This window comes from Myotis yumanensis, unplaced genomic scaffold, assembly GCF_028538775.1.
Source record: "Myotis yumanensis isolate MYYU_CA2020_CCGP unplaced genomic scaffold, mMyoYum1.0.hap1 SCAF_6, whole genome shotgun sequence".
Classification (NCBI taxonomy): domain Eukaryota; kingdom Metazoa; phylum Chordata; class Mammalia; order Chiroptera; family Vespertilionidae; genus Myotis; species Myotis yumanensis.
Window position 1 is genome coordinate 96,411,648 of NW_027223757.1, and position 23,679 is coordinate 96,435,326.

Genomic DNA, 23,679 nt, shown 5'->3' on the forward strand with positions numbered 1-23,679 from the left:
AAGCCTTCGCACCGCTGTCTGGGGAGGGAACCCTCAGCGCCCGGCTCACCTCTGCTGGTCTCTCCACAGGAGCGGGCGGCACCGTGGCTGCGGGGGAGGGTGGCGGACCTTTTCTTCCCGTAGGGCCCAGATGCCGCTGAGCTGAGCCTCTCACTCCACTCACAGCCCGTTCTCTCTGGCACCCTCCCTGCTCACACCACCTTCCTCCTTTCTTCCAGGCTTCTGCTGCAGCACTAATGGAGGCCACAGCCACCACCCGGGGGCGGGGGGTGCTGGGTGCTGGGGGGGGGGGGGTGGGGGCTGCTGTGGGAGGGGCTCGGGCGTGTGGGGCTGGAGGTCACAGGAGTATTGGGGGAGGGAGGCTTTGCTCCATTCAGTTTTTACCTGCAGGCCTGTCTGCTCAGGTGAGGGGGACAGGCTGTCTGGGGGACTGGCCGACCTCTGGGAGGATGAGGCGGCCAGGAAGGTGTGTGGGCTCTTAGAGGCCAGAGGGCAGACCTGCAGGCTGGGCTTCCTTTCCGGCTCTCACACTGGACTCTCCTGTTTCTCTCGCTCTGCCTTTCCCAGGGTCCTCCCCTTCCGGCCTCTTGGGGGCCACTGATGAGCCTCCTCCCTCAGGCCCTTCAACAACTCAAGGAGCCCAGGCGCCCGGCCTGCAGCAGCGCCCCCAGGAGCTGGGGGAGTTGCGAGTGCTGGGCAGAGACGAGACCGGGCGCCTCCGCGTGGCCTGGATGGCCCAGCCTGACACCTTTGCCCACTTCCAGCTGCGCCTCCGCGTGCCCAATGGGCCAGGGTCGCATGACCAACTCCTGCCCGGGGATGTCCGCCAGGCACTGCTGCCCTCACCCCCTCCTGGAGCCCCCTATGAGCTGTCACTTCGTGGGGTCCCCCCTGAGGGCGAGCCCTCTGCCCCTCTCATCTACCAAGGCATTATGGGTACATTCTGGCTTCTGCTCAGACCTGGGTCCTGAGGTTGGGGGAGGGCTGGGCCGTGGACTCAGCGGGGGGTGGGGTGGAGGCAGGGCTGTGTCTGGGTGGGAGGAAACAAGCAGAAGAACGGAGTTGAGGGGTCAGAGGCAAGAGGGATGGGTGAGCTGAGAAGTGACCTCGTGGGTGTGGGCGGGGAGGGGAGTTCTCCAGGAAGAGAAAATGGGGGAATGTCAGGGTGGGGCAGGGCTCTCCCTGCAGCTTTCTTTCCCTGAGTCCTGTTCCCACATCCTGGTCACTCCTCTGCCCCACCCCATAGATCTCTCTGGGTGGGTGTGGGGAGGCCTCTGATGACATGACCCTCAACCCCCTCCTCCCCTGCTCTTCCCCACAGCCCCGCCCCCTCACTGGGCAGGCTAGGATGGTGGCTCTGGCCCTGTGGTCCCATCGGCCAGGTTCTCCTGGGGGTGTGGGTTCCTGGGGGTGTGAGCACCGTAGCCAGCAGGCCTGCAGAGATGGGTGAGGTCTGCAGAGCCAGTGCAGGCCAGCGCCTGGGGTCCCTGGCTCTCACATGCCCCGCTTATGGGACCAGGAAAGCTGATTCTCCCGGAAGCTCCAGCTCCAGCTCAGGGAGAGAGGGAGACAGGGAGAGGGCCGTGCAGGTGGACTGAGGAGTCCTCAGACTGCTCTGCAGCAGCAGGGCGTTTCCAAACCCCCAGGAAGCACCGGGGCCTGAAACTGCCCCATGAACCTCGGTGTGGAGAGAACTGGGACCTTTGTGAGGGTGGGGAGCTTGAGGGGGACATGCCCCTTCTCGGGAAGGCTGGTCACAGCGGAGTCTTCGAGGGAGGGAGGGAGCCGTCCGGCCTGGAGTGAGCCGGTGGGCAGATGGGAGGGGAGGAGACGAGGGTAAAGCGGTGGTTGAGTCTGCTTTGCTTTTACTCCCCTCCCCCTCTAGACAGCGACGGGGAAAAGCCCGGGAAGCCCTTGGCCCCACCGCGCCTGGGCGAGCTGACAGTGACCGACGTGACCTCCAGCTCCCTGCTCCTGCACTGGACGGTCCCGGAGGGCGAGTTCGACTCCTTCGTGATCCAGTACAAAGACAGGGACCAGCCCCGGGTGGTGCCTGTGGAGGGGCCCCAGCGCTCGGCCCTCATCGCCAACTTGGACGTGGGCCGCAAGTACAAATTCCTCCTGTACGGCTTTGTGGGCAAGAAGAGGCACGGCCCCCTGGTGGCTGAAGCCAAGATCTGTAAGTGAGAGCAGTCGCGCACATCACCCGCCTGCCCTGCCCTGCCCTTGCATGGTCCTCCAGGGTTCTCGGTGCTTTGGAAACTCCAGGAGGGCTTCCTGGAGGCAGGGGTCCCTGAGAGGAATCCTGAAGGGAAAACAGTCAGGCAGAGAGGCTGATGAGGGCAGTGCAGACAGGGAGCAGTGCACAGGGAGGCAGGGAGAGCGATTCTGTAGGAGGGCCCCTGTCTGTTTCCTCGCTGGGCAGCAGGGCGCCTGGGCAGCTGAGGGTGCTGGTCTCATGTCTGACAGGAGCTTGGAACTTTCTTGAGGGCCCTGGGGGCCTCTGAGGGTTTCAGTGGGGAGAGACGCGATTCTACATGTATCTTACAAGGTACACGGAGGCTCTGGGGAGGGTCCCTGGAGAAGTGAGTTCCGTGGGAACCGGCAAGAAATGGCAGTGCCTGGTGGGGCGGGCAGTGAGTCTGGATGTAGGAGGTGAAGGAGGCGAGGGGCTCAGGCGCCCGGCTTTTCTGGGTCAGACAGTCCCGTCCCCGAGGCAGGGGGCAGAGGTGAGGAACAGCAGCGGGCGCTTAGCGTCTCCCGAGCATTTGCTGAGGCCACATGTGCTCCGGGGGCGCTGGGTGACTCGCACCCCATCCTCAAGCAGCCCGGGCGGGAGGCGTGCCCGTGCTACAGACGCGGAGAGTGGAGGCACAGAGAGAGGGCACTCAAGCAGAAAGCGAGAGCCTGGGGTTATGCTGCTGCCCTCATGGTTGTGGGCAGTGGAGGGGAGACCTGAAGAGGGGGTGTGGGGGTCATCAGTGCCAGCGGGCAGGAGCAAGGGTGAGCCCGTGAGAACCCTGGGCATGGCCAGCACTCCGGGCACCCACAGAGAAAGAAGCCCACAGGGTAGCCTGAGGGGTGACTTGGAAGAGGGGCAGAACCCCCGAGAGTGCCGTCCTAGATCCAAAGGAGGGTGTGGCCAGACATGTCACATTCAGAGCTACAGTGTCCACAGGACTTCGCAGTTCCAGCTCAGCACTGCCCTGGGGAGAGCTGTGGGGGGGGGGGGGGTGGAGGGGGCTCAGCACTGCCCTGGGGAGAGCTGCGGGGGGGGGGGGAGGGGGCTCAGCACTGCCCTGGGGAGAGCTGGGGGGAGGTGGGGGGGGGTGGGGGGGGGCTCAGCACTGCCCTGGGGGGAGGTGGGGGGGGGTGGGGGGGCTCAGCACTGCCCTGGGGAGAGCTGGGGGGAGGTGGGGGGGTGGGGGGGGGCTCAGCACTGCCCTGGGGAGAGCTGGGGGGGGGTGGAGGGGGCTCAGCACTGCCCTGGGGAGAGCTGGGGGGGGGGTGGCAGGGGCTCAGCACTGCCCTGGGGAGAGCTGGGGGTGCTGGAGGTGCAGGCAGGGCTACCACCAGGGTAGACCTCTCTTTCTGGAATCTGTGCTGGGAACAGAGCGTGGGGTGGGGAGTGGGGGGCAGACAGTGGAGGAGGGCAGGAGAGGAGGATGTGGGGCCCAGGGCATGGGTGTGGGAGGCTCTCCCACATCCATTCGCTCCACGAATGGTGCCCCCCCGCGCCCCCCTCCCCCCCCCCCCCCCCCCCCCCCGCCGAGAAACCAGCTAGTGAATAGTAGTGAAGCTGGAAGCAGGGGGCAGCCCTGCAGCACCCCCTTGGCCATGAGACGGGCAAAGTGCTCCCAGGCCCCCTCGCTCAGCCTCTGAGGCCCCTCCCCAGCTGGGGCCACACCGGCCCCTGGTTCAGGAGAAGGTGCCCTTCTTCCCGGTGGGCACAGCCCGTGGCGGCACACAGCTTGGCAGGCAGAGTGTGGCCGGGCCTGCCCATCAGTGTGCCCCCAGCAGGCCCAGCCTCACGCAGCCCCTCCTCTGTGTCCCCCATTCTCTGTGCTCCCTCCCCCAGTGCCTCGGAGCGATCCCAGCCCAGAGACCCTGCCCCGCCTGGGCACGCTGTGGGTGACGGAGCCCACCCCACACTCGCTGCGCCTCTCCTGGACGGTCCCCAAGGGCCACTTCGACTCCTTCGTGGTTCAGTACAGGGACCGGGATGGGCGGCCCCAGGTGGTGCCCGTGGAAGGGCCGGAGCGCTCCGTCACTGTCTCCCCCCTGGACGCCGACCACAAGTACAGATTCACTCTCTTTGGGGTTGCCAACAAGAAGCGGCACGGCCCCCTCTCAGCTGAGGGCACCACTGGTGAGTGGCAGCACCTGCGACCCTCCCAGCCCTCCTTCCACACACTCCCCTCAGCCAGGCCCTGGCGGGGCCTCCCCGGAAGGCTGGCTCCAGACCCTGCCCCTCTCCTCAGCCCGCCCCCGTCCCCCCCCACCGCCCCCCGAACTGCTGGGCCGTCCAACCCTCCGCTGCTCCCCAGGCACTCCCACGAACCCAGTCTGACCCTCCAGGGGTGACGGCCGGCTGCCCCTTCAGCCCTGGCTGGGTCTCTAACTTACAGCCCCAGAGAGGACAGAGGAGCCCCGCCCAGAGCCCCCTGAGCAGCCGTTGCTGGGGGAGCTGACAGTGACTGGCGCCACCCCAGACACCCTGCGCCTGTCCTGGACCGTGGCCCGGGGCCGCTTCTCCTCCTTCGTGATCCAGTACAAGGATGCACAGGGGCAGCCCCGGGCAGTGCCTGTCAAGGGAGAGGAGAGCGCGGCCACCATCGCCGGCCTGGAACCCGGCCGGAAGTATAAAATGACCCTCTATGGCCTCCATGGCCGGCAGCGTGTGGGGCCTGTGTCTGTGGTGGCCACCACGGGTGAGTCAGGGCTGCAGCCCCCAGCCCGCCCCACCCCAGCCCCGTTCTCTGAGCGGAACCAGGGACGTGGCCCAGGGCCCTACACACCTCCCTCCACCTTCTTTTTCTCAGCTCCAGTTCTGCCAAGCCTCTGCCTCTTCTCTCCCACGTCCCAGGGCCCCCCACCCACCCCCCGCCCCCTGGCGTGGCCCTGCTTCTCCACCTGCAAGAACAGCCCCCTCTCCCAGCCCCTGCCCCTGCCCACCTGGTCCTCAGCCACTGTTCTTGCCCTGGGTGTGGGCAGGGCCTCCCCTTCCTCCAGGACCTGCTTGGGCCGTGTCTCTGAGCTTTCACTTCTGCCCACACCCGGACGCCCCTGCTGCTCTGTTCAGAGCTGGCAGATCCAAGGGACGAGAGCACCGCCCTGCCTGCCTGCCTGCCTGCCAGCATGGGGAGGACGCCCCCTGACCCCCAGCCAGCGTGGAGCGGGGGAGGGCCACTCGCCCCCAGCAGGTCCCACGTGCCCAGCCTCCCCAGCTGGCGCATTTCTGTGGTTGGGGCCTCATGGTTGGGGCATGGCTTTTGACCCCAGCTCTCCCATATGACCTCTGGGACCCTGTGCGGGTTACTGAGCAGTCTGTGCCTCCGCTTTCTCACCTGTCAGGTGGGGATGCTAACGGGAGCTGCTCACATAGTGGTAAGGGTCCATTCCGCATGCAGAACAGTGCGAGCAACTGAGACCGAGTCTTGGGGCAGCTGCTCTGTCTCCCTGACCCCTGACTTGCCAGTATCCTTTCCCCGCTCCTCGTCCATGCCTTCCCCGTCCTCACCTGGGTTCCCATTCTTGCCTCCTCCCTCCTGCATCTACTTCCCCTAAGTGTTCCCCTTGGACTGGGCGTGGGTCACAGAAGGGCTGGCTGCCCTTGTCCAGTCTCCCCAGTCCATGGAGCCCCGGCAAAGACCTAAGGGCAGCTGACATGGTCGGTGCCTTGGGACTGCGATTCTAGACACAACCAGCCCCAAATCTCTCTCCCACTTTTGCCTCAAGTCCTGCCTAGCAACTCATTCCAAGGGTCAAAGGGGAGGGAGGGCAGGGCCCCTGGGAGCCCTCAGCCAGGGCACATTCCATCTCTTGCCTGCTCCTGGGTGGGCCCGGGCAGCACTGGGACCGCAGGAGCCGAAAGGGAGATGGCAGGTGGGAGAGGCTCACTGCCCCTCAGTACATGATGTCAACACTGGCGGTGACCTTGGGGACAGACCGAGGGTCTCTTCCCGACCAGCTCCTTTCTCAGACACGAGGGACCCAGCCCACTGCCTCACCAGCGAGTTGTCGGCACTGCGGGGTGGGAGCCGGGGACCTCAGCCTGTCTCAGGGCCCAGCCACTGGGTGGCTCACAAAGGCCACACAAACCACTGGCCTACAGCTCGAGAGAGTGTTTGCCGGATGGGCCTGATCACCATGTTTCACGTCACCAGCAAAGCATGTCGCCCTTAAAGCCTGTCCCCCATCTGTTTTCTCAGCTGCCCAGGAGGTAGTGGAGGCGACCCCGAGCTCCACAGAACCCAGCACCGAGGCCCCACAGCCTCCCGAGGAGCCCCTGCTGGGGGAGCTGACGGTGACGGGATCCTCCCCGGACTCGCTGAGCCTGTCCTGGACCGTCCCCCAGGGCCAGTTTGACCACTTCCTGGTCCAGTACAAGAACGGGGACGGCCAGCCCAAGGCGGTCCGGGTGCCGGGACACGAGGACGGGGTCACCATCTCGGGCCTGGAGCCGGACCACAAGTACAAGATGCACCTGTATGGCTTCCACGACGGTCAGCGCCAGGGCCCCGCCACTGCCACCGGGGTGACAGGTGAGTGGGTGGTGGGAGCCCCGGTGGGACCTGCGGGAGATGACACTCGTGATGGCTGAGGGGGTGCAGGGGCCCCTCTGCTCGAGGCTGAGCCGTGGTGCCCTTGTGCCGCCCCTGGGCTCCCTGAGCACCAGCCGGCCCTGGGCTGAGAAGGGCCCCTGGGCTGTGCGGGGGCTGCGGCCACAGCCGACCCCAGGCTCTGGGCATGTCAGTGAGGCTGCCCCGAGGGGCTCCCTGAAGTGACCAGGGCCCGGCATGACCAGGCTCGGGAGGAGACCCGCACATCCATGGAGCCTGCCTCACCCGCCCTGTGTCTGTGCTTCTCAGCTGCAGAGGAGGAGACCCCCAGCCCCGCAGAACCCAGCACGGATGCCCCCGAGCCCCCCGAGGAGCCCCTGCTGGGGGAGCTGACGGTGACGGGATCCTCACCGGACTCGCTGAGCCTGTCCTGGACCGTCCCCCGGGGCCACTTCGACGCCTTCACCGTCCAGTACAAGGACAGGGACGGGCGGCCCCAGGTGGTGCGTGTTGGGGGTGAGGAGAGCGAGGTCACCGTGCGGGGCCTGGAGCCGGGGCGCAAGTACAAGATGCACCTGTACGGCCTGCACGGGGGGCGGCGCGTGGGCCCCGCGTCCACCCTGGGCCTGACCGGTGAGTGGGGCGGGTTCGTTTTCCTCCCACTGGTGCCCCAGCCTCTCTGTGGTGGTGGCTGTCCTTGCCGTGGCCCCACCATCTTGAGGTAGAGGAGGAGGAGCAGTTCATAGGGACTGAGCTGCCACTAGCTGCACAGCCTTGGACCAGTTTTAAGCATCGGTGCCTCTGTTTCCTCGCCTGTAAGACGGGGACCGTGCCCACCTCACAGGGTGCAGGGAGCTGGCAGCAGAAAGCCCGCAGGAGGCCTGGCACGTGGAGAGCATGCTGTCAGCGGCTGCCTCTGGGCTGTTACACCCTCCTCTGCCCCTTGGCTGCTTCGCTGGCCAGTGCGTGAGGCCCGGGCCCCACCAGTGGGGCGGAAGCTCTCACCCCCGTGAGCGCCTTTGCAGCCAGGAGAAGCCTCCCTCCTGGCTGCCTGGCCACCGCGAGGGACCCAGCCTGGCACCTCCTCTCGGACAGCACAAAGGCCGGGGCCCCTGGTGGCCTCTGGGACCCTCCTGCTGACCTGCCCAGCGTGGGCCCAGCGAGGAGCGTCCCCTGGCCTCTTGTTCGCTGAGGGAACGATACACAGTTCTGAAAACCACTGTTCCTATCGGGAATGAGCAGGGTTGAAAGCAGAGGAACTGAGAGGTTTGAGGGAGGCTGATGTCTACAGAGCCCACCCTCACCATGACGTGGTTGGCTTAGTTTCCAGAACCTTCCACTTCCAGCTTCTTTTCTTTAGTCGGCACTGAGAGTGGAGAGGGGGAAGCCAGCCTGAGTTACTGTCCTGCACATAGCAGGGTGGAGGCCGTGCCAGGCCCAGGCGCACAGCAGGTTTCTCTGGGTGACCCTGCCCTGGGCAGCCAGGCAGGCTCTGGTCCCCGGGAAGGGTGGCCGGCTGGGCGCTGAGGAGGGGCGGCAGAGGACATCGAGTTCTGGAATCCACCAGCTGATATCCGTTCCGGCCTCGGGACTGAACTGTGAGGGCGCAGGGCAATCCCTGTCCGAGCAGGCGGTGCTGGCGGCGCTGACCGAGGGCGCCGTGCTGTGCCAGCAGGAGAAAGGCGCGTAGCGAGTTGGAAACATTTCTACTTTGGGAACATGTTATGCCAAGTGCAGCCTTGGACTGCATCCCCAGCGGCGGGTATAATGCCGCCTTCCCAGTTACGCCAAACCACCAGCGAGGCTTGAGGCGAGGGCCAGTCCCTTTCTCATGGAAAGAAGCGCAGAGAGAAGCGAGCGGAGCCGAGGCCGTGAAATGGAGCGGGCCCCTGCCCTCCCTACTCTGGCTCATCTCTCCCCAAGGCCTCGTTTTTATTTTATTTTTAATATATTTTTGTTGATTTCAGAGAGGAAGGGAGAGGGAGGGAGGGATAGAAACATCAGTGATGAGAGAGAATCATTGATTGGCTGCCCCCTACCCGTCTCTACGGGGATCGAACCCCGACCTCCTGGTTCATCGGTTGACGCTCAACCACGCGTTAACTTAGCCAACGGGTGGTGACCCACTGGTGCGGGGGCACAGCCGGGGCTCCTGCTGCTGAGGCCGTGCCAGCGGGGGAGACCGCACCCGGGCACAGGCCCGTCAGCGCTGCCACATGACATGCGCGGGGAGCCAGCCGCGCCCGGGAGGCGAGTGATGGGAAGGTGGTGGGAGGGCCCAGCTGAGGAAGGAGGATGAGCACATGCCACCCAGGCCCTTGGAGACAGCACTCGGGGCAGAGGGAAGGACCGGCGAGGAATGTTCCGGAATTGGGGGGGTGCGAGGTGGACGTGCAGCCTGGAGGCCGCCGTCGGGGCGTGGCTTTGCTCTGGATGAGATGGGCGCCTCTGACCACCTGCTAACAGTGGGAGCAGCGGAGGGTGAGGGCGAGGCAGGCGATCTGGGGGACGGTCCGGTGGTCCGTGAGAGCTGGCGCTGCCTGGCGAAGGCCCGGAGTGGGTGAGCAGCAGCAGCTTCCCCAGGTAGTGCCCCCAGGACTTGCTCCTGGGCCTGGCGGGGTTGGAGGTGCGGTGGGCAGGCCGAGGGGCAGCAGCTGAGGGGGCTGGGCTCGGTGTGGACGGCTGAGTGTGCTGAGCAAACAGTCCAGGCGGCAGGGCCACTAAGGCCGCTCTCCCAGGTCTCAGTGATGCCTGGCAGCCCCCCAAAGCCCCAGGGCCTGGAAGAATGAGGGAAGGGCTCTGGGCCCATCAGAGTTTGATGTCCGACCACCTCTCGGGCACCATGAGGACAGTGGACGTGATCACCACCCAGGGGAGGAGGGCTTTCCTAACAGCCGCCTCCACTCTCTCAGCTCCACCACCGGGAGCCGCTCCTGCAGCCACCGAGCCGCCCATGGGGCCGCGCCTGGGGGAGCTGACTGTGACCGGCGTGACCCCCCACTCTGTGGGCCTCGCGTGGACCGTCCCCGAGGGCCAGTTTGACTCCTTCATGGTCCAGTACGAGGACAGCGATGGGCAGCTCCAGGTGGTGCCTGTGGCCGCAGACCAGCGTGAGGCCACCGTCCCCGGCCTGGAGCCCGCTCGCGGATACAGGATGCTCGTGTATGGGCTCCACGGTGGGCAGCGCCTGGGCCCGCTCTCTGTGGGAGCTGTGACAGGTGAGTGAGGGCCAGGCAGGCCCCAGCCATGGCTTTCCAGAGCCCCCACACCATCTCTCTCAGGTCCTGCCCCCGCCTCCCTCTGCAGGCTGGACCTTGCCCCCCTCCGCCCCCCGCAGCCCCATGGCCTGTCTCCCTCTCACCTGCCCCACTTCCAGGGCAGATGCCCCTCTCCCTGTCTGTGTCTAGCTGTGTCCTCCACGCTCTTCGCACGCCCTTTGTGATTTGGACGTGGCTGCCACCTCCCCTGCCGCCCACTTTGTTGGCGTTAAGTGGCAGTCACCCCTGAATCCTGTCGCAGGAAGTGGACAGGATTCAAGTGGACACCCCCCCCGCAGCCCTTCTAGAAGTGGCCCCTATGCTTGGCGCCCAGGCCTTCCTGCCCTCATGACTTCCTGGACTGGTTTCCACCATGTGTGTGCCAGCGTGTCTGCAATGTGTGTGCATTGTTTTAAAAACCGTAAAATAGCCCTAGCCAATGTTGCTCAGTGGATAGAGCGTCGGCCTGCGGACTGAAGGGTCCTGGGTTCGATTCAGGTCAAGGGCATATGCCCAGGTTGCAGGCTCAATCCCCAGTGTGGGGCGTGCAGGAGGCAGCTGATCGATGTTTCTCTCTTATCATTGATGCTTCTAACTCTCTCTCCTTCTCCCTTCCTCTCTGAAAGCAATAAGAATATATATTTTAAAACACCGTAAAATAAGCCCTTGCCGGTGTGGCTCTGCTGGTTGGCGGCATCCTGTGCACCGCAGGGTTGTGGATTTGATTCCTAGTCAGGGCACATGCCCAGGCTGTGAGTTCGATCCCTCGTTGGGTGCAAGCAGGAGGCAGCCAATCGATGTTTCTCTCTTCCTCTCCCTTCCTCTCTCTTCCTCTCTCTCTCTCTCTCTCTCTCTCTCTCTCTCTCTCATAAATGGAAAACATATCCTCAGGTGAGGATTAAGAAATAAAAGTAAAAACTGTAAAATAAGATGCATGGAATTACAAAGGAAAACGATGTCAATATACAGTTATCAAAATGTTTTTAAATTCAAATGTAAGGTTTCGGAGTGCAGGGACTTCTTTACCCGCCCGTTAAATAAGAAGGCTTGGGCACCTGTAGACGTGCTGACGCGCGTAACCCGTGGTTGGGCAGTAACTCTAAGGTGATGTGAAGACAGTCACAGGTGCTGCTGGACCACCATTGTCCATGTAAGAAATGTTCAAACCTGTTGAGAATTTTTGTGAGTTTATCAGAACCAAACAGATGACAATTGCTGGGAAGCAGAATCTCAACGAATTGAGAAAATGCCCCGGAAAATGGCACTTCCGCACCCTGCTTTACACATTACGATCCAAAGAGAAGCCGTAAGTGGGCGACATGAAATCCACTGGTGCTAGGTGAGGGGTGGGGAAAGCGAATGGGGGACACCTCTGGGATTGGATAGGGAGTGAAATGATAGACACAGGCTGCTTTCACACAGGTGGTGCAGGCAGTTAGCAGTCACCGATGAGCACAGAACAGTGGCAGTGTGGGTCGGCTCTGGTGCGGTGGCTGTGCTGTGAGGGGTCCAAAGGAAGCAGGGACATTGCTTTGTGACTGTGAAGGCACGTTTATCGGCTGTGTTATCCTAGATGCAAAAGGACAATAGACGGCTCAGTTAAGGTGCAGAGGGACTTAGTCAGGGGAGAGACCGACTAGGATATGACCACCCACCATGAGCTCCTCAGGTCAGCACGCGGCCCCGTTTTGTCGCCACCGTGGCTGCTTCCTGTGTCCGCTGGAAGGAAATGCACCGCTCAGATAGAGGCAGCCACGGTGCAGCGGTGGCTGATTCCCACCGCAGGCCCCTCCCTGGCCCTGGGAGCCCGGAGCCCTGGGGGGCAGTTGTCCCTCAGAGCGCTCAGCCCTGTTCTCTGTCCTCCCCCACCCAGCTCCCCTCCCGCCAGCTCCAGCCACAGAGTCCCCCCAGGAGCCGCGCCTGGGGGAGCTGACGGTGACAGATGTGACCCCGAGCTCCGTGGGCCTCTCGTGGACGGTTCCTGCGGGTGAATTCGACTCCTTCGTGGTCCAGTACAAGGACAGGGACGGGCAGCCCCGGGTGGTGCCTGTGGCCGCACACCAGCGTGCGGTCACTGTCCCCGGCCTGGAGCCCAACAGGAAGTACAGGTTCCTGCTCTTTGGGATCCAGGAAGGGAAACGACGCAGCCCCATTTCTGTGGAGGCAAAGACAGGTGAGAGGGACCCCCTGAAACTAGCCGAGGCCCCTCTTCACCCTCCTGGTCTCCTGTCCTGCCGCCAGGCCCCCCTTTGTGCTCCTGTTTCACTGGACAAGCCCCCCACCCGCCCAGGCCCCTGACAGCCGGGCCGGACTTCCCCGTCTTCTCACAACCCTACGCCTGTGAAGGGGAGGCCCTAACCCCCTCCAGGACGTGGGGCCTGGGACAGGTGCTGGGAGGGGAGAAAGGAGCAGAGCCCCGCCTCCCTGCCCGGGGGCCTCAGCGCGGGGGCCTGGCCCCCTCCCCTCCGACTCTCACCCGAGTTCTCGCCCTGTTGGCTCAGGCCCATGGGTCCCATATCTGCCCCCAGGACCTCTGTCCTCCCCTGGCCTCCTCTCGGAGCCTGGAGATGGGACCCCAGGAGCCCAGGGCTGGCGGCCTGCCTGCCCCTTTCCTGGGTTCGGTCTGGGCCCCCCTTGCCCCAGGGGCTCTCTGTTGCCAGTCATCTGGGAGGCAGCACGCCAGCTCCTCCCAGGCCTCAGGGTGGCTTCCTGCTGCCACACAGATCGGTCCCCTGTCTGAGTTCCCCGTCTTCTCCCCGACCCTCACTCAGGGAAGCCCCTCCACCAGGGCCTGTGAGGGTCACCTCCATCCTCACATTGTGCACCCCCCCACCCCCCGTCAGGGGTCCTGGGCCCTTTGATGTCCCCAGAGGCCAGGCAGATCAGCGAGAGCGGCTCCTTGGTCAGAGGAGAGAGACGCCTCGCCTGCCAGTCTGATCAGTGGGAAGAGCCGGGCAGCACGAGGAGTCAGAGGGCAGCATGGGGGCCCTTGCCCAGAGCTGCCTGGGGACAGAGCCCCTCCTGGCGCAAGTGGGCGGAGGCGCAGGCAGCGGGATGGTGTGGGGGAGGTGGGAGGTGAGGGACGCACTGCTCATCTGGGCAGTTCTGGGTTTGCACTCCATGAGAGGCCTGAAGGAGTCACTCTGGAACATAAACGCAGAACCGTCCTCTCTGCCAGCTGCCCACGGTGACGCCAGCCCGCAGGCCCCGCCCCGCCTCGGGGAGCTGTGGGTGACGGAGCCCACCCTGGACTCCCTGCGCCTCTCCTGGACGGTCCCCGAGGGCCACTTCGACTCCTTCGTGGTCCAGTTCAAGGACAGGGACGGGCCCCGGATGGTGCCTGTGGGGGGCCACGAGCGCTCGGTCACCATCACCCCCCTGGACAGCGGCCGCACGTACAGATTTCTCCTCTATGGCCTCCTGGGCAAGAGACGCCACGGCCCCCTCAGCGCGGACGGCACTACAGGTGAGGCCGCTGCTGCTGCCCTGGCGGCCGGGAAGGTGGCTGGCTCCCTGCAGGCCGGGCTGCCGCTGCTCCTCCTGCTGCTGCCTTCCCCGCTGTGACCTGGTCCCAGACACTGGGGCTGGGATCGGTCCCGCCTTCTCCTGGCTTAGCCCTTGGCGACTCAGCCCTGGCAGAGCCAGTCTCCGGGCCTCTCGCTCCTGCCCTTCGAGGTCATCCAGCCTTCCCGATGCCTCAGCGGGCTCCTCCGTGTCTCCCTCTCAGAGGCGCAGAGCGCTGCGAGTGTCGCTGGAACAAAGCGCCCCCCAAAGCCCCGTCTGGGGGCGGAGCTGCAGGTGACCAGCGTGACACCAGACTCCGTGGGCCTCGCATGGACCGTCCCCGAGGGCCAGTTTGACTCCTTCGTGGTCCAGTACAAGGACAGGGAGGGGCGGCCCCAGGTGCTGCCTGTGGAGGGCGGCCTCAGGGAGGCCAGGGTCTGGGGCCTGGACCCCGCCCGCAGGTACAAGCTGCTGCTCTACGGCCTGCACCAGGGCAGGCGCGTGGGGCCCCTCTCGGCCTTCGCTGTGACAGGTGAGTGTGGCTGCCGAACAGACCATCCCGCCCCCTCCAGGCTCTCCCCCTCTCCCAGCCTCGCCATGTCTGAACTGTCTACATCCCTTTATTTGGGGAAAGGGATAAATTTACATGCAGTAAAGTTCACCCACTTAAAGGGAATAAGTCAATAAGTTTGGGCCAAAGCATTACCACAACTGAGCTGTAAAACATTTCTCTGAACCTAAGGCTGCTGCCCCCTGGCAGTCAGTGCCACTAGCCCAGCCTCGGGCCCCACGGCTGCGGCCACATTATGCCTTTTGGAGATTTCATTTGCAGGATCCCACGACACAGTCTTTTGTGTTTAGCTTCTTGCATTTAGCATCATGCATTTGAAAGGCCTCACTGCGTAGCAATATAGGCCCTCTTGGTCACCACTTACCTCCACCCCTGCCCTCCCCTTGGAGCTGGGGCGGCGACAGACCCATCACCCGCCTCTATCTGTGTCTCTGAACCAGCCCCCAGGGAGGACAATGGAGCTGAGACCACAGCCCCAAGCCCTCCAGAGTCAGAGCTCCAGCTCGGGGAGCTGACCGTGGCCGAGGCCACCCCGCACACCCTGCACCTGTCTTGGACGGTCACGGAGGGGGAACCGGACTCTTTCGAGGTCCAGTACACAGACCAGGATGGGCAACTCCAAGTTGTCAGTTTAGGGGGCGACCAGAATGACATCACCCTCTCGGGCCTGGAACCCAACCACAGCTACCTGGTGAACCTGTACGCTGTCCGGGGCCCGCAGCGCCTGGGTCCCATCCAGGTCGAGGCCCTGACAGGTGAGCGACAGGAGCGGCCCACCCTGCGTCCTGCACACAGCAGGAGAGGCCCAGGAGAGCAGGGGCCCGCGACCCGCCCTCTCTCAGGTGCTTCTCCTCTCCCGGTCTCTTCAGCCCCAAGGGAAGAGGAGGAGGAACCGTCAGAACCTCCTACCACGACCCCTGAGCCTCCCGTGAAGCCTCGCCTGGGGGAGCTGACGGTGACGGGATCCTCCCCGGACTCGCTGAGCCTGTCCTGGACCGTCCCCCAGGGCCAGTTTGACCACTTCCTGGTCCAGTACAAGAACGGGGACGGCCAGCCCAAGGCGGTCCGGGTGCCGGGACACGAGGACGGGGTCACCATCTCGGGCCTGGAGCCGGACCACAAGTACAAGATGCACCTGTATGGCTTCCACGACGGCCAGCGCCAGGGCCCCGCCACTGCCATCGGGGTGACAGGTGAGTGGGTGGTGGGAGCCCCGGTGGGACCTGCGGGAGATGACACTCGTGATGGCTGAGGGGGTGCAGGGGCCCCTCTGCTCGAGGCTGAGCCGTGGTGCCCTTGTGCCGCCCCTGGGCTCCCTGAGCACCAGCCGGCCCTGGGCTGAGAAGGGCCCCTGGGCTGTGCGGGGGCTGCGGCCATAGCCGACCCCAGGCTCTGGGCATGTCAGTGAGGCTGCCCCGAGGGGCTCCCTGAAGTGACCAGGGCCCGGCATGACCGGGCTCGGGAGGAGACCCGCACATCCATGGAGCCTGCCTCACCCGCCCTGTGTCTGTGCTTCTCAGCTGCAGAGGAGGAGACCCCCAGCCCCGCAGAACCCAGCACGGATGCCCCCGAGCCCCCCGAGGAGCCCCTGCTGGGGGAGCTGACGGTGACGGGATCCTCCCCGGACTCACTGAGCCTGTCCTGGACCGTCCCCCGGGGCCACTTCGACGCCTTCACCGTCCAGTACAAGGACAGGGACGGGCGGCCCCAGGTGGTGCGTGTCGGGGGTGAGGAGAGCGAGGTCACCGTGCGGGGCCTGGAGCCGGGGCGCAAGTACAAGATGCACCTGTACGGCCTGCACGGGGGGCGGCGCGTGGGCCCCGCGTCCACCCTTGGCCTGACCGGTGAGTGGGGCAGGGCCGCAGGGCAGGGAGGAGGGCCCTGGAAGACTCTGCCTTTGTTACCATCTTCGTGGAAACACCAGCATCCCCTCCCCTTACCCCCCGCACTCCCCCCACCCCCCCCCACCCCTGCAGGCTCCACAACTGGCCTGGGTCTGGTAGAGGGCGGTGCTGGGGCAGGGGGCCTGGGGCTGGAGAGTCACTTCCCCCACAGGGCCCTTGGCTGCACCTCACAGCCAAGGGATCACAGCCTTAGAACTTGTGGGAGGGAGTCCTACCCGTATACCTGGTCCTTCCCACCCTCTGGGCCTCGGGGGGCGACTGGAGCCCTGACAGGCGTCTTGCCAGCGCCCCAACCTCACGGTTCAGACATCACCAGACTTAGGACTGCAGTGGGTCAGCCAGATGGGGCGCCCTGAGCCCAGCGGCAGGAGTTCAGGGGTCGACCTTGAACGTGGCAGAGAGACAAGGCCTTATCCTAATGGGGCTCCTGGTTGTGGGAAGACAGGCTGTGAACCGACAAAACAGGCAAAGGGGGATGGATACGACAGGAAGCCCTGGGTCAGGCCAGGCCTGGGCTTCGAGGCCTAGGAGCCTGTCCACGGCCCCCCCCCCCCCAGGACAGCTGAGGCCTGCGGTCAGGCAGGTGTCGGCATGGTGACAGCACGATAGGACGGAGAGGTTGTCACATCCACGATGCCACAGCTGGTGCAAAGGCCTGGGAACTGGGAGCTCGGGGCACCCGAGAGGGTTTGGATGAAGTGCTCTGAGTGGGGGACAGTCCCGAGAAGGGGTGCAGAGGTGGCAGCTCAGGCAGCAGGGCTCCTCCGGGCGCACAGGGTTGTGCAGCTTTAAGTAAGACCGACTCCATCACCGTGCGTTTCCGGTCCCATCTGGACGCTGCGCAGAGGGATGGGAGGGAGGCAGGGACAGCAGGGGGGAGGGGGGAGCACAGGTGAGAGGTGGGGGTGGCCCAGGCTGCAGGTGTGTGGGGCGGGGAGATGGGAGAGAAGTTCAGAGAGAGTGAGGCCTGGGGGCAGCTGAGGACTGAGGAGGGAGCAGGGCCAGGAAGACTGCAGGTTTCTGGTCTGGTCTGAGCTGTTTGGGAGCAAAGTCCTGAGCCAAAGGGAGTGAGATGCCACCCAGGCCCAGTGGAGGGAGCCCAGGGCACAGGGACCTCGGGGCCTGTGTTCAAGGAGAGCAGAGCCTGTGTGAGGGGGAGTCGCAGGGGTGCTGGTGTGGGGGGGAGGCGGGTGCTGGAGGAGGGGGTCACAGGTTTGCTGGTGGGTGGTGGGGAGACGGGGGAGGAAGGCTGACTGTGAGGGGTTGAAGGAGACATTAGAGGGACCAGAAAGAATTGGAGTTAGAGCCGCTGTGGACGGCAGATTCTGGTCCTTATTGCCTTATGTTTGCAATGGACCCTGTATGTGCTGCGCTGAGGGCTGAGGGGACCTCACCTGTCTCCCATGTCTCTGTCCAGCTCGTCCAGCTCCCGACTACGAAACTGTGACCACCCAAGTCCCACCCACCACGACCCCTGAGCCTCCCGTGAAGCCCCTGCTGGGGGAGCTGACAGTGACAGGATCCTCCCCGGACTCGCTGAGCCTGTCCTGGACCGTCCCCCAGGGCCAGTTTGACCACTTCCTGGTCCAGTACAAGAATGGGGACGGCCAGCCCAAGGCGGTCCGGGTGCCGGGACACGAGGACGGGGTCACCATCTCGGGCCTGGAGCCGGACCACAAGTACAAGATGCACCTGTATGGCTTCCACGACGGCCAGCGCCAGGGCCCCGCCACTGCCACCGGGGTGACAGGTGAGTGGGTGGTGGGAGCCCCGGTGGGACCTGTGGGAGATGACACTCGTGATGGCTGAGGGGGTGCAGGGGCCCCTCTGCTCGAGGCTGAGCCGTGGTGCCCTTGCGCCGCCCCTGGGCTCCCTGAGCACCAGCGGGGCCCTGGGCTGAGAAGGGCCCCTGGGCTGTGCGGGGGCTGCGGCCACAGCCGACCCCAGGCTCTGGGCATGTCAGTGAGGCTGCCCCGAGGGGCTCCCTGAAGTGACCAGGGCCCGGCATGACCGGGCTCGGGAGGAGACCCGCACATCCATGGAGCCTGCCTCACCCGCCCTGTGTCTGTGCTTCTCAGCTGCAGAGGAGGAGACCCCCAGCCCTGCAGAACCCAGCACGGAGGCCCCCGAGCCCCCCGAGGAGCCCCTGCTGGGGGAGCTGACGGTGACGGGATCCTCCCCGGACTCACTGAGCCTGTCCTGGACTGTCCCCCGGGGCCACTTCGACGCCTTCACCGTCCAGTACAAGGACAGGGACGGGCGGCCCCAGGTGGTGCGTGTCGGGGGTGAGGAGAGCGAGGTCACCGTGCGGGGCCTGGAGCCGGGGCGCAAGTACAAGATGCACCTGTACGGCCTGCACGGGGGGCGGCGCGTGGGCCCCGCGTCCACCCTGGGCCTGACCGGTGAGTGGCAGCTGAAGGGTCCCAGGGTTGGGCTCCGGCAAGGTCTCAATATAGTGGGGCCTTGACTCACGAGTGTCCCGACTAACGAGTTTTTTTAGATACCAGCTGTCTCTCTGCCGATTTTTTGCTTTGAGTTGATAGAGTAATTTGAGTTAACGAGCTCCTTAACGAGCTCGGTCTCGGAACGAATTAAACTCATAAGTCAGCGCCCCACTGTACTGGGGTCTCAGATTCTCTATCAGTTCAGACCATAACCGCTCGCCCTCTGACCCATATCCTGTCCACTGAGCAGCTCAGGAGACGTGTGGTCGGGGGGCAGGAAGCAGGTGTCAGGGCCCGGCTGTCTGAGAGGCCCTTGGGTACTGAGGCTTCAAGTGAAAAACGCCATGGCCGTGTGGCTCTCCGCTGGGCCTGGAGCTCTGTAAAGAGCTCTTTGGGGGCAGTGGGATATAGGCCTTGACATGTGAATGCAGTCAACAAGTGTTCATATATGCAATCTCAAACAAGCAGGAAGAGTTGGGTACTGAAGGCCCAGGGTCATCACCTGCTTCCACCTTCTGTCAACTCCTGCCAGACGGCTCGTCATAGAATGCCTCTTTATTAACCACTTCATTGACATAATTTACGTACCAGAAACGTCACCTGTTTCAGTATACTTGTGGGTCTGCAGTGTGTTTCCTGTGTGCGTGCTTCACCGCTGTCTTGTTTGAGAACTTCCCACCACTCCAAGGAAAAGCCTCCTCTCCACCACTTCGAGGCCAGGCCCAGGCCGCCCCGTCTGTGCTCTGCATCTGAACAGCACACCGATGGCAGCACGCAGCCCATGTTCTGCACTGGCTTCTTCACTGAGCACATGTTTGAGGTCCACCCATGCTGTAGCATCAAGCAGTACCTTATTCCTTTGTACAGCCAGGCAGTGTTCCCTATAGGGTAGACCATTGCTGTATTTTTACACTCATCCCAGACACTGCACTTCATCACCATATTTCCAGTCCTCTCCTTAAGGAGGCTGTTTAAAAATGACCACATGAGAATGATTGTGCCTTAAAAATGAGCAGTCATTCCTTAGTTTCCTCAAGTATCAGTCAGTGCTACAGTTTCCTGGTTGTTTCATATTTGTTGTTTTCCAAATTTGTTGCTGAAATTTGGTCTAAATAAAGAAGGCAGGTAGGCGGATTTTAAATGGCGGTGGAGTAAGTGGATGTTGTATAGACATGCTCCCTGGACCAAACTGGAATTACAACTGAAATACGGGAAAACCTCCAGAATAATTAATGGAGGACGCCCTGGAGGAAACCCTGCTAATAGAGGACGGAAAGTGGAGACAACATAGAGACTGATTGGAAGGGCCGGAGGCGCAAAAGGGCTGGCTGGGCTCCCACAGACAGCAGCTGAAGTCCTGGAGAGAGATCTCAGCTGTGGGGGTTTGCCACTGAGAACTCTGGGGTAAAATCCCCAAGCTGGGCTCCCCAGCAGAAAGCACCAGAACTGAGAAGAATACCCACATAACATCTGGCTGGGAGAAGCAGCAGGGTTGCTGTCTGCCAGGGAGAGATGACTGGAAAATTCAGGCACCCCTCTTAAAGGGCCAACGCACAAAATTCCCTGTGGAGCCACTCACCTTGTGCTCTGGCAGAGGGAGGGCAGAGTGGACTGCAGCTCTGTGAGCAGAAGCCAGCTTTGGGGCTCTGGGGTTAGAGCTCAGAAGGCAGACACCCCAGATAACTGTGCTGAGTCATTCCCTCACTATGTAAAGGTGATCTTTCTCATGCAGACATTTGCTATACAGGTGGCCTTGACTGGGGGGAAGACAGTTGACCCACCATATTGGAAAACCCATTAAGAGACTGAGAATAACAATTAGCCTCCAAGCAGAAGCAATTGCACCATCCTATAGAAAAAACTCTTGCCACACCTGTGGACAATTGCCTGAGGGCAATTCAAGACCGAATCCTATCAGTCTGTAGACAGAGGCGGTCTCTGGAGACTTCGAGTCTTTGCCTAAGATAATTAGTCAGAAACAGCTTGACACCATCCTGCACTAGAGATTGAGAGGCGTAGCAGATCTACCTAATACAGAGTCATAAACCCAAACAGGTAGCCAAAATGAAGAGACAAAGAAAAAACCCCCAAATGAAAGAACAAGAGAAGTTTCCAAAAGAAGAGAGAAATGAAATGGAGATAAGAAATTTATCTGATATAAAGTTCAGGATAATGATGGTAAAGATGCTCAAAAGCATGAGAAAAGATATAGTAACTATGAAAACACAAAGAATGACATAGCACAAATAACACATTGGAAGGAATACACAGCAGATTAGGGGAAGCTGAGGACTGAATCAGAGAATTAGAAGACAGGGTTGAAAAAAATCACTCAATCAGAGAACCAAAAAGAAGAAACAACCAAAAAACAGGAGGACAGCTTAAGGGAGCTGTGGGACAACATGAAACATAACAACATTTGAATTAGTAGGTGTGCCAGAAGAGGCAGAAAGGGAGAAAGGGATAGAGAAGGTGTTTGAAGAAATAATGTCAGAAAACTTTTCTAATCTGGTAAAGGAAAAAGTCACACAAGTCAGGAGGCACAGAGAGTCCCAAATAAGAATAACTCAAAAAGTTGCATCATAATTAAAATGCCAAAAATTAAAGATAAAGAGAGAATCTTAAAGGCAGCAAGAGAAAAACAAAACTGTTACCTACAAAGGAGTTCCCATAGGCTGACACCCAATTACTCATCAGAAACTCTATAGGCCAGAAGGGAATGGCATGAAGTACCCAAAGTAACAGAAAGCAAGGATCTGAGACCAAGATTACTCTATCCAGCAAGGTTCTCATTCAAAATAGTCAAAAAAAAGCTTCCCAGACAAAAAAAAAAAGGCTAAAGGAGTTCATCACCACCAAGCCAGCATTAAAAGAAATGCTAAGCCCTAACCGGTTTGGCTCAGTGGATGGAGCATCGGCCTGCGGACTGAAAGGTCCCAGGTTCAATTCCGATCAAGGGCATGTACCTTGGTTGCGGGCACATCCCCAGTAGGGGGTGTGCAGGAGGCAGCTGATCGGTGTTTCTCTTTCATCGATGTTTCTAACTCTCTATCCCTCTCCCTTCTTCTCTGTAAAAAAAAAAAAAAAGAAATAAATAAAAAAGAAAGAAATGCTAAAAGGACTACTGTAATGAGAAGAAATAGAGAACGCTAAGCATACAGAAGTAGAATGGCATAAACAAGCACCTATCGATAATAGTCTTAAATGAAAATGTATTAAATGTGCCCATCAAAACATGACCCAACTATATGCTGTCTACAAGAGACCCACTTCAGAACAAAAGACTCACACAGGATGAGAGTGAAGGGATGGAAATTTTTTTCCATGCAAATGGAAGTGAAAAAAAGCTTGTGTAGCAATACTCATATCTGACAAAATAGACTTCAAAATGAAGGCCATCACAAGAGACAACAAAGGTCACTACATAATACTAAAGGGACTGATACAACAAAAGGATATAACCCTGGTAAACATATATGCACCAAATATAAGAGCACCGAAATATACAAAAAAGAGCTTCTAGCGGACTTTAAGGGAGAGATCAACAGCAATACAATAATAGTAGGGGACTTTAACACCCCATTGACTTCACTGGATAGATCTTCCAGACGAAAAATCAACAAGGAAACAGTGACTCTAAAGGACACACTGGATCAGATGGATTTAATTGACATTTATAGAACAATTCACCCCAAAGCTCCAGAATATACAATCTTCTCAAGTGCACATGGAACATTCACAAAGATAGACCACATATTATGATACAAAGCAAGTCTCTACAAGTTCAAGAAGACTGAAATCACATCAAGCATCTTCTCAGATCATAGTGGAATGCAATTAGAAATCAATGACAGTAAAAACAATTAAAAACACTCAAACACATGGAGGCTAAATAGCATGTTATTAAACAATGAATGGGCTACCAACAAGTTCAAGAAAGAAATAAAAAAAAATTCCTGGAAATAAATGAAAATGAACACAACAACTTGAAATCTCTGGGACATGGGACACAGCAAAAGCAGTCCCGAGAGGGAAATTCATAGCTCTACAGGATTACCTCAAAAAAATTTTAACAATTAACTATTTAACCCTACAACTTAAGGAACTAGAAAGAGAACAAGAAAAACCCAGAGTAAGTAGAAGGAAGGAAATAATAAAGATTAGAGCAGAAATAAATGACATCGAGACTAAAAAAAAAAAAAATACAAAAAAATCAGTGACACCAAGAGCTGGTTTTTTGAAAGGATAAACGACATTGATGAATCATTAGCCAAACTCATCAAGAAACAAAGAGAGAGGACTCAAAATCAGAAACGAAAGTGGTGAATTAACCACTGACACCACAGAAACACAAAGGATTGTAAGAAAATACTATGAACAACTATATGCCCAACAAGCTGGACAATGTGGATGAAATGGACAGATTCCTAGAAAAATACAATCTTCCAAAATTGAATCAGAAAGAATCAGAAAACTTGAATAGGCCAATAACAACTAAGGAAATAGAAGCAGTAATCAAAAGAAAAACTCCCAGCAATCAAAAGCTCAGGTCTGGACAGCTTTACAGGGAAGTTTTACCAAACCTTCAAAGAACAGCTAACACCTATCCTCCTCAAACTATTCCCAAAAATGCAAGAGGAAGGAATACTTCCAAACTCTTTTTATGAGGCCCTCATTATCCTAATTCCAAAACCAGATAAAGACAGAGAATTACAGGCCAATATCCCTGATGAACATACTAGTAGATGCTAAAATCCTCAACAAAATATTAGCAAATTGAGTCCAGCAATATATTAAAAAGATCATACGCCATGACTAAGTGGGAATTCTTCCAGGGATGCAAGGCTGGTACAATATTTGCAAATCAATAAAAATGATATATTACATAAAAAATTGAAAGGCAAAAATCACATGATCGTATCAATAGTTGCAGAAAAAGCATTTGACAAAATCCAACACCTATTTTTGATAAAAACTATCAACAAAGTGGGAATAGAGGGAGTATAGAAAGACCATACATGACAAACCTACAGTGACTATCATACTCAATGGACAAAAACTAAAATCATTTCCCCTAAGAACAGGAACAAGACAGGGATGTCTGATTTTACCACTCTTTTTTTTTTTTTTTGGTTGAGCTCCTTAAATTTATTTTCTTCTGTTACTTTTTTTTAAAATTTTTTTATTGCTTAAAGTATTACAAAGGGTATTACATAT

General features: G+C 59.8%; 1 protein-coding gene across 1 annotated transcript in view; it reads left to right on the forward strand.

Moving 5' to 3' along the window:
* The window catches only part of TNXB (tenascin XB), a 67,719-nt gene that overhangs the window by 23,601 nt on the left and 20,439 nt on the right, over positions 1 to 23,679 (forward strand). Inside the window, 15 exon segments of the mRNA XM_070418868.1 lie at positions 568 to 936; positions 1,886 to 2,179; positions 4,079 to 4,369; positions 4,629 to 4,931; positions 6,432 to 6,764; positions 7,092 to 7,415; positions 9,695 to 10,000; positions 11,913 to 12,212; positions 13,218 to 13,505; positions 13,767 to 14,075; positions 14,555 to 14,869; positions 14,984 to 15,307; positions 15,635 to 15,958; positions 17,436 to 17,768; positions 18,097 to 18,420. Coding sequence (XP_070274969.1) covers positions 568 to 936; positions 1,886 to 2,179; positions 4,079 to 4,369; positions 4,629 to 4,931; positions 6,432 to 6,764; positions 7,092 to 7,415; positions 9,695 to 10,000; positions 11,913 to 12,212; positions 13,218 to 13,505; positions 13,767 to 14,075; positions 14,555 to 14,869; positions 14,984 to 15,307; positions 15,635 to 15,958; positions 17,436 to 17,768; positions 18,097 to 18,420 — 4,737 coding nt within the window.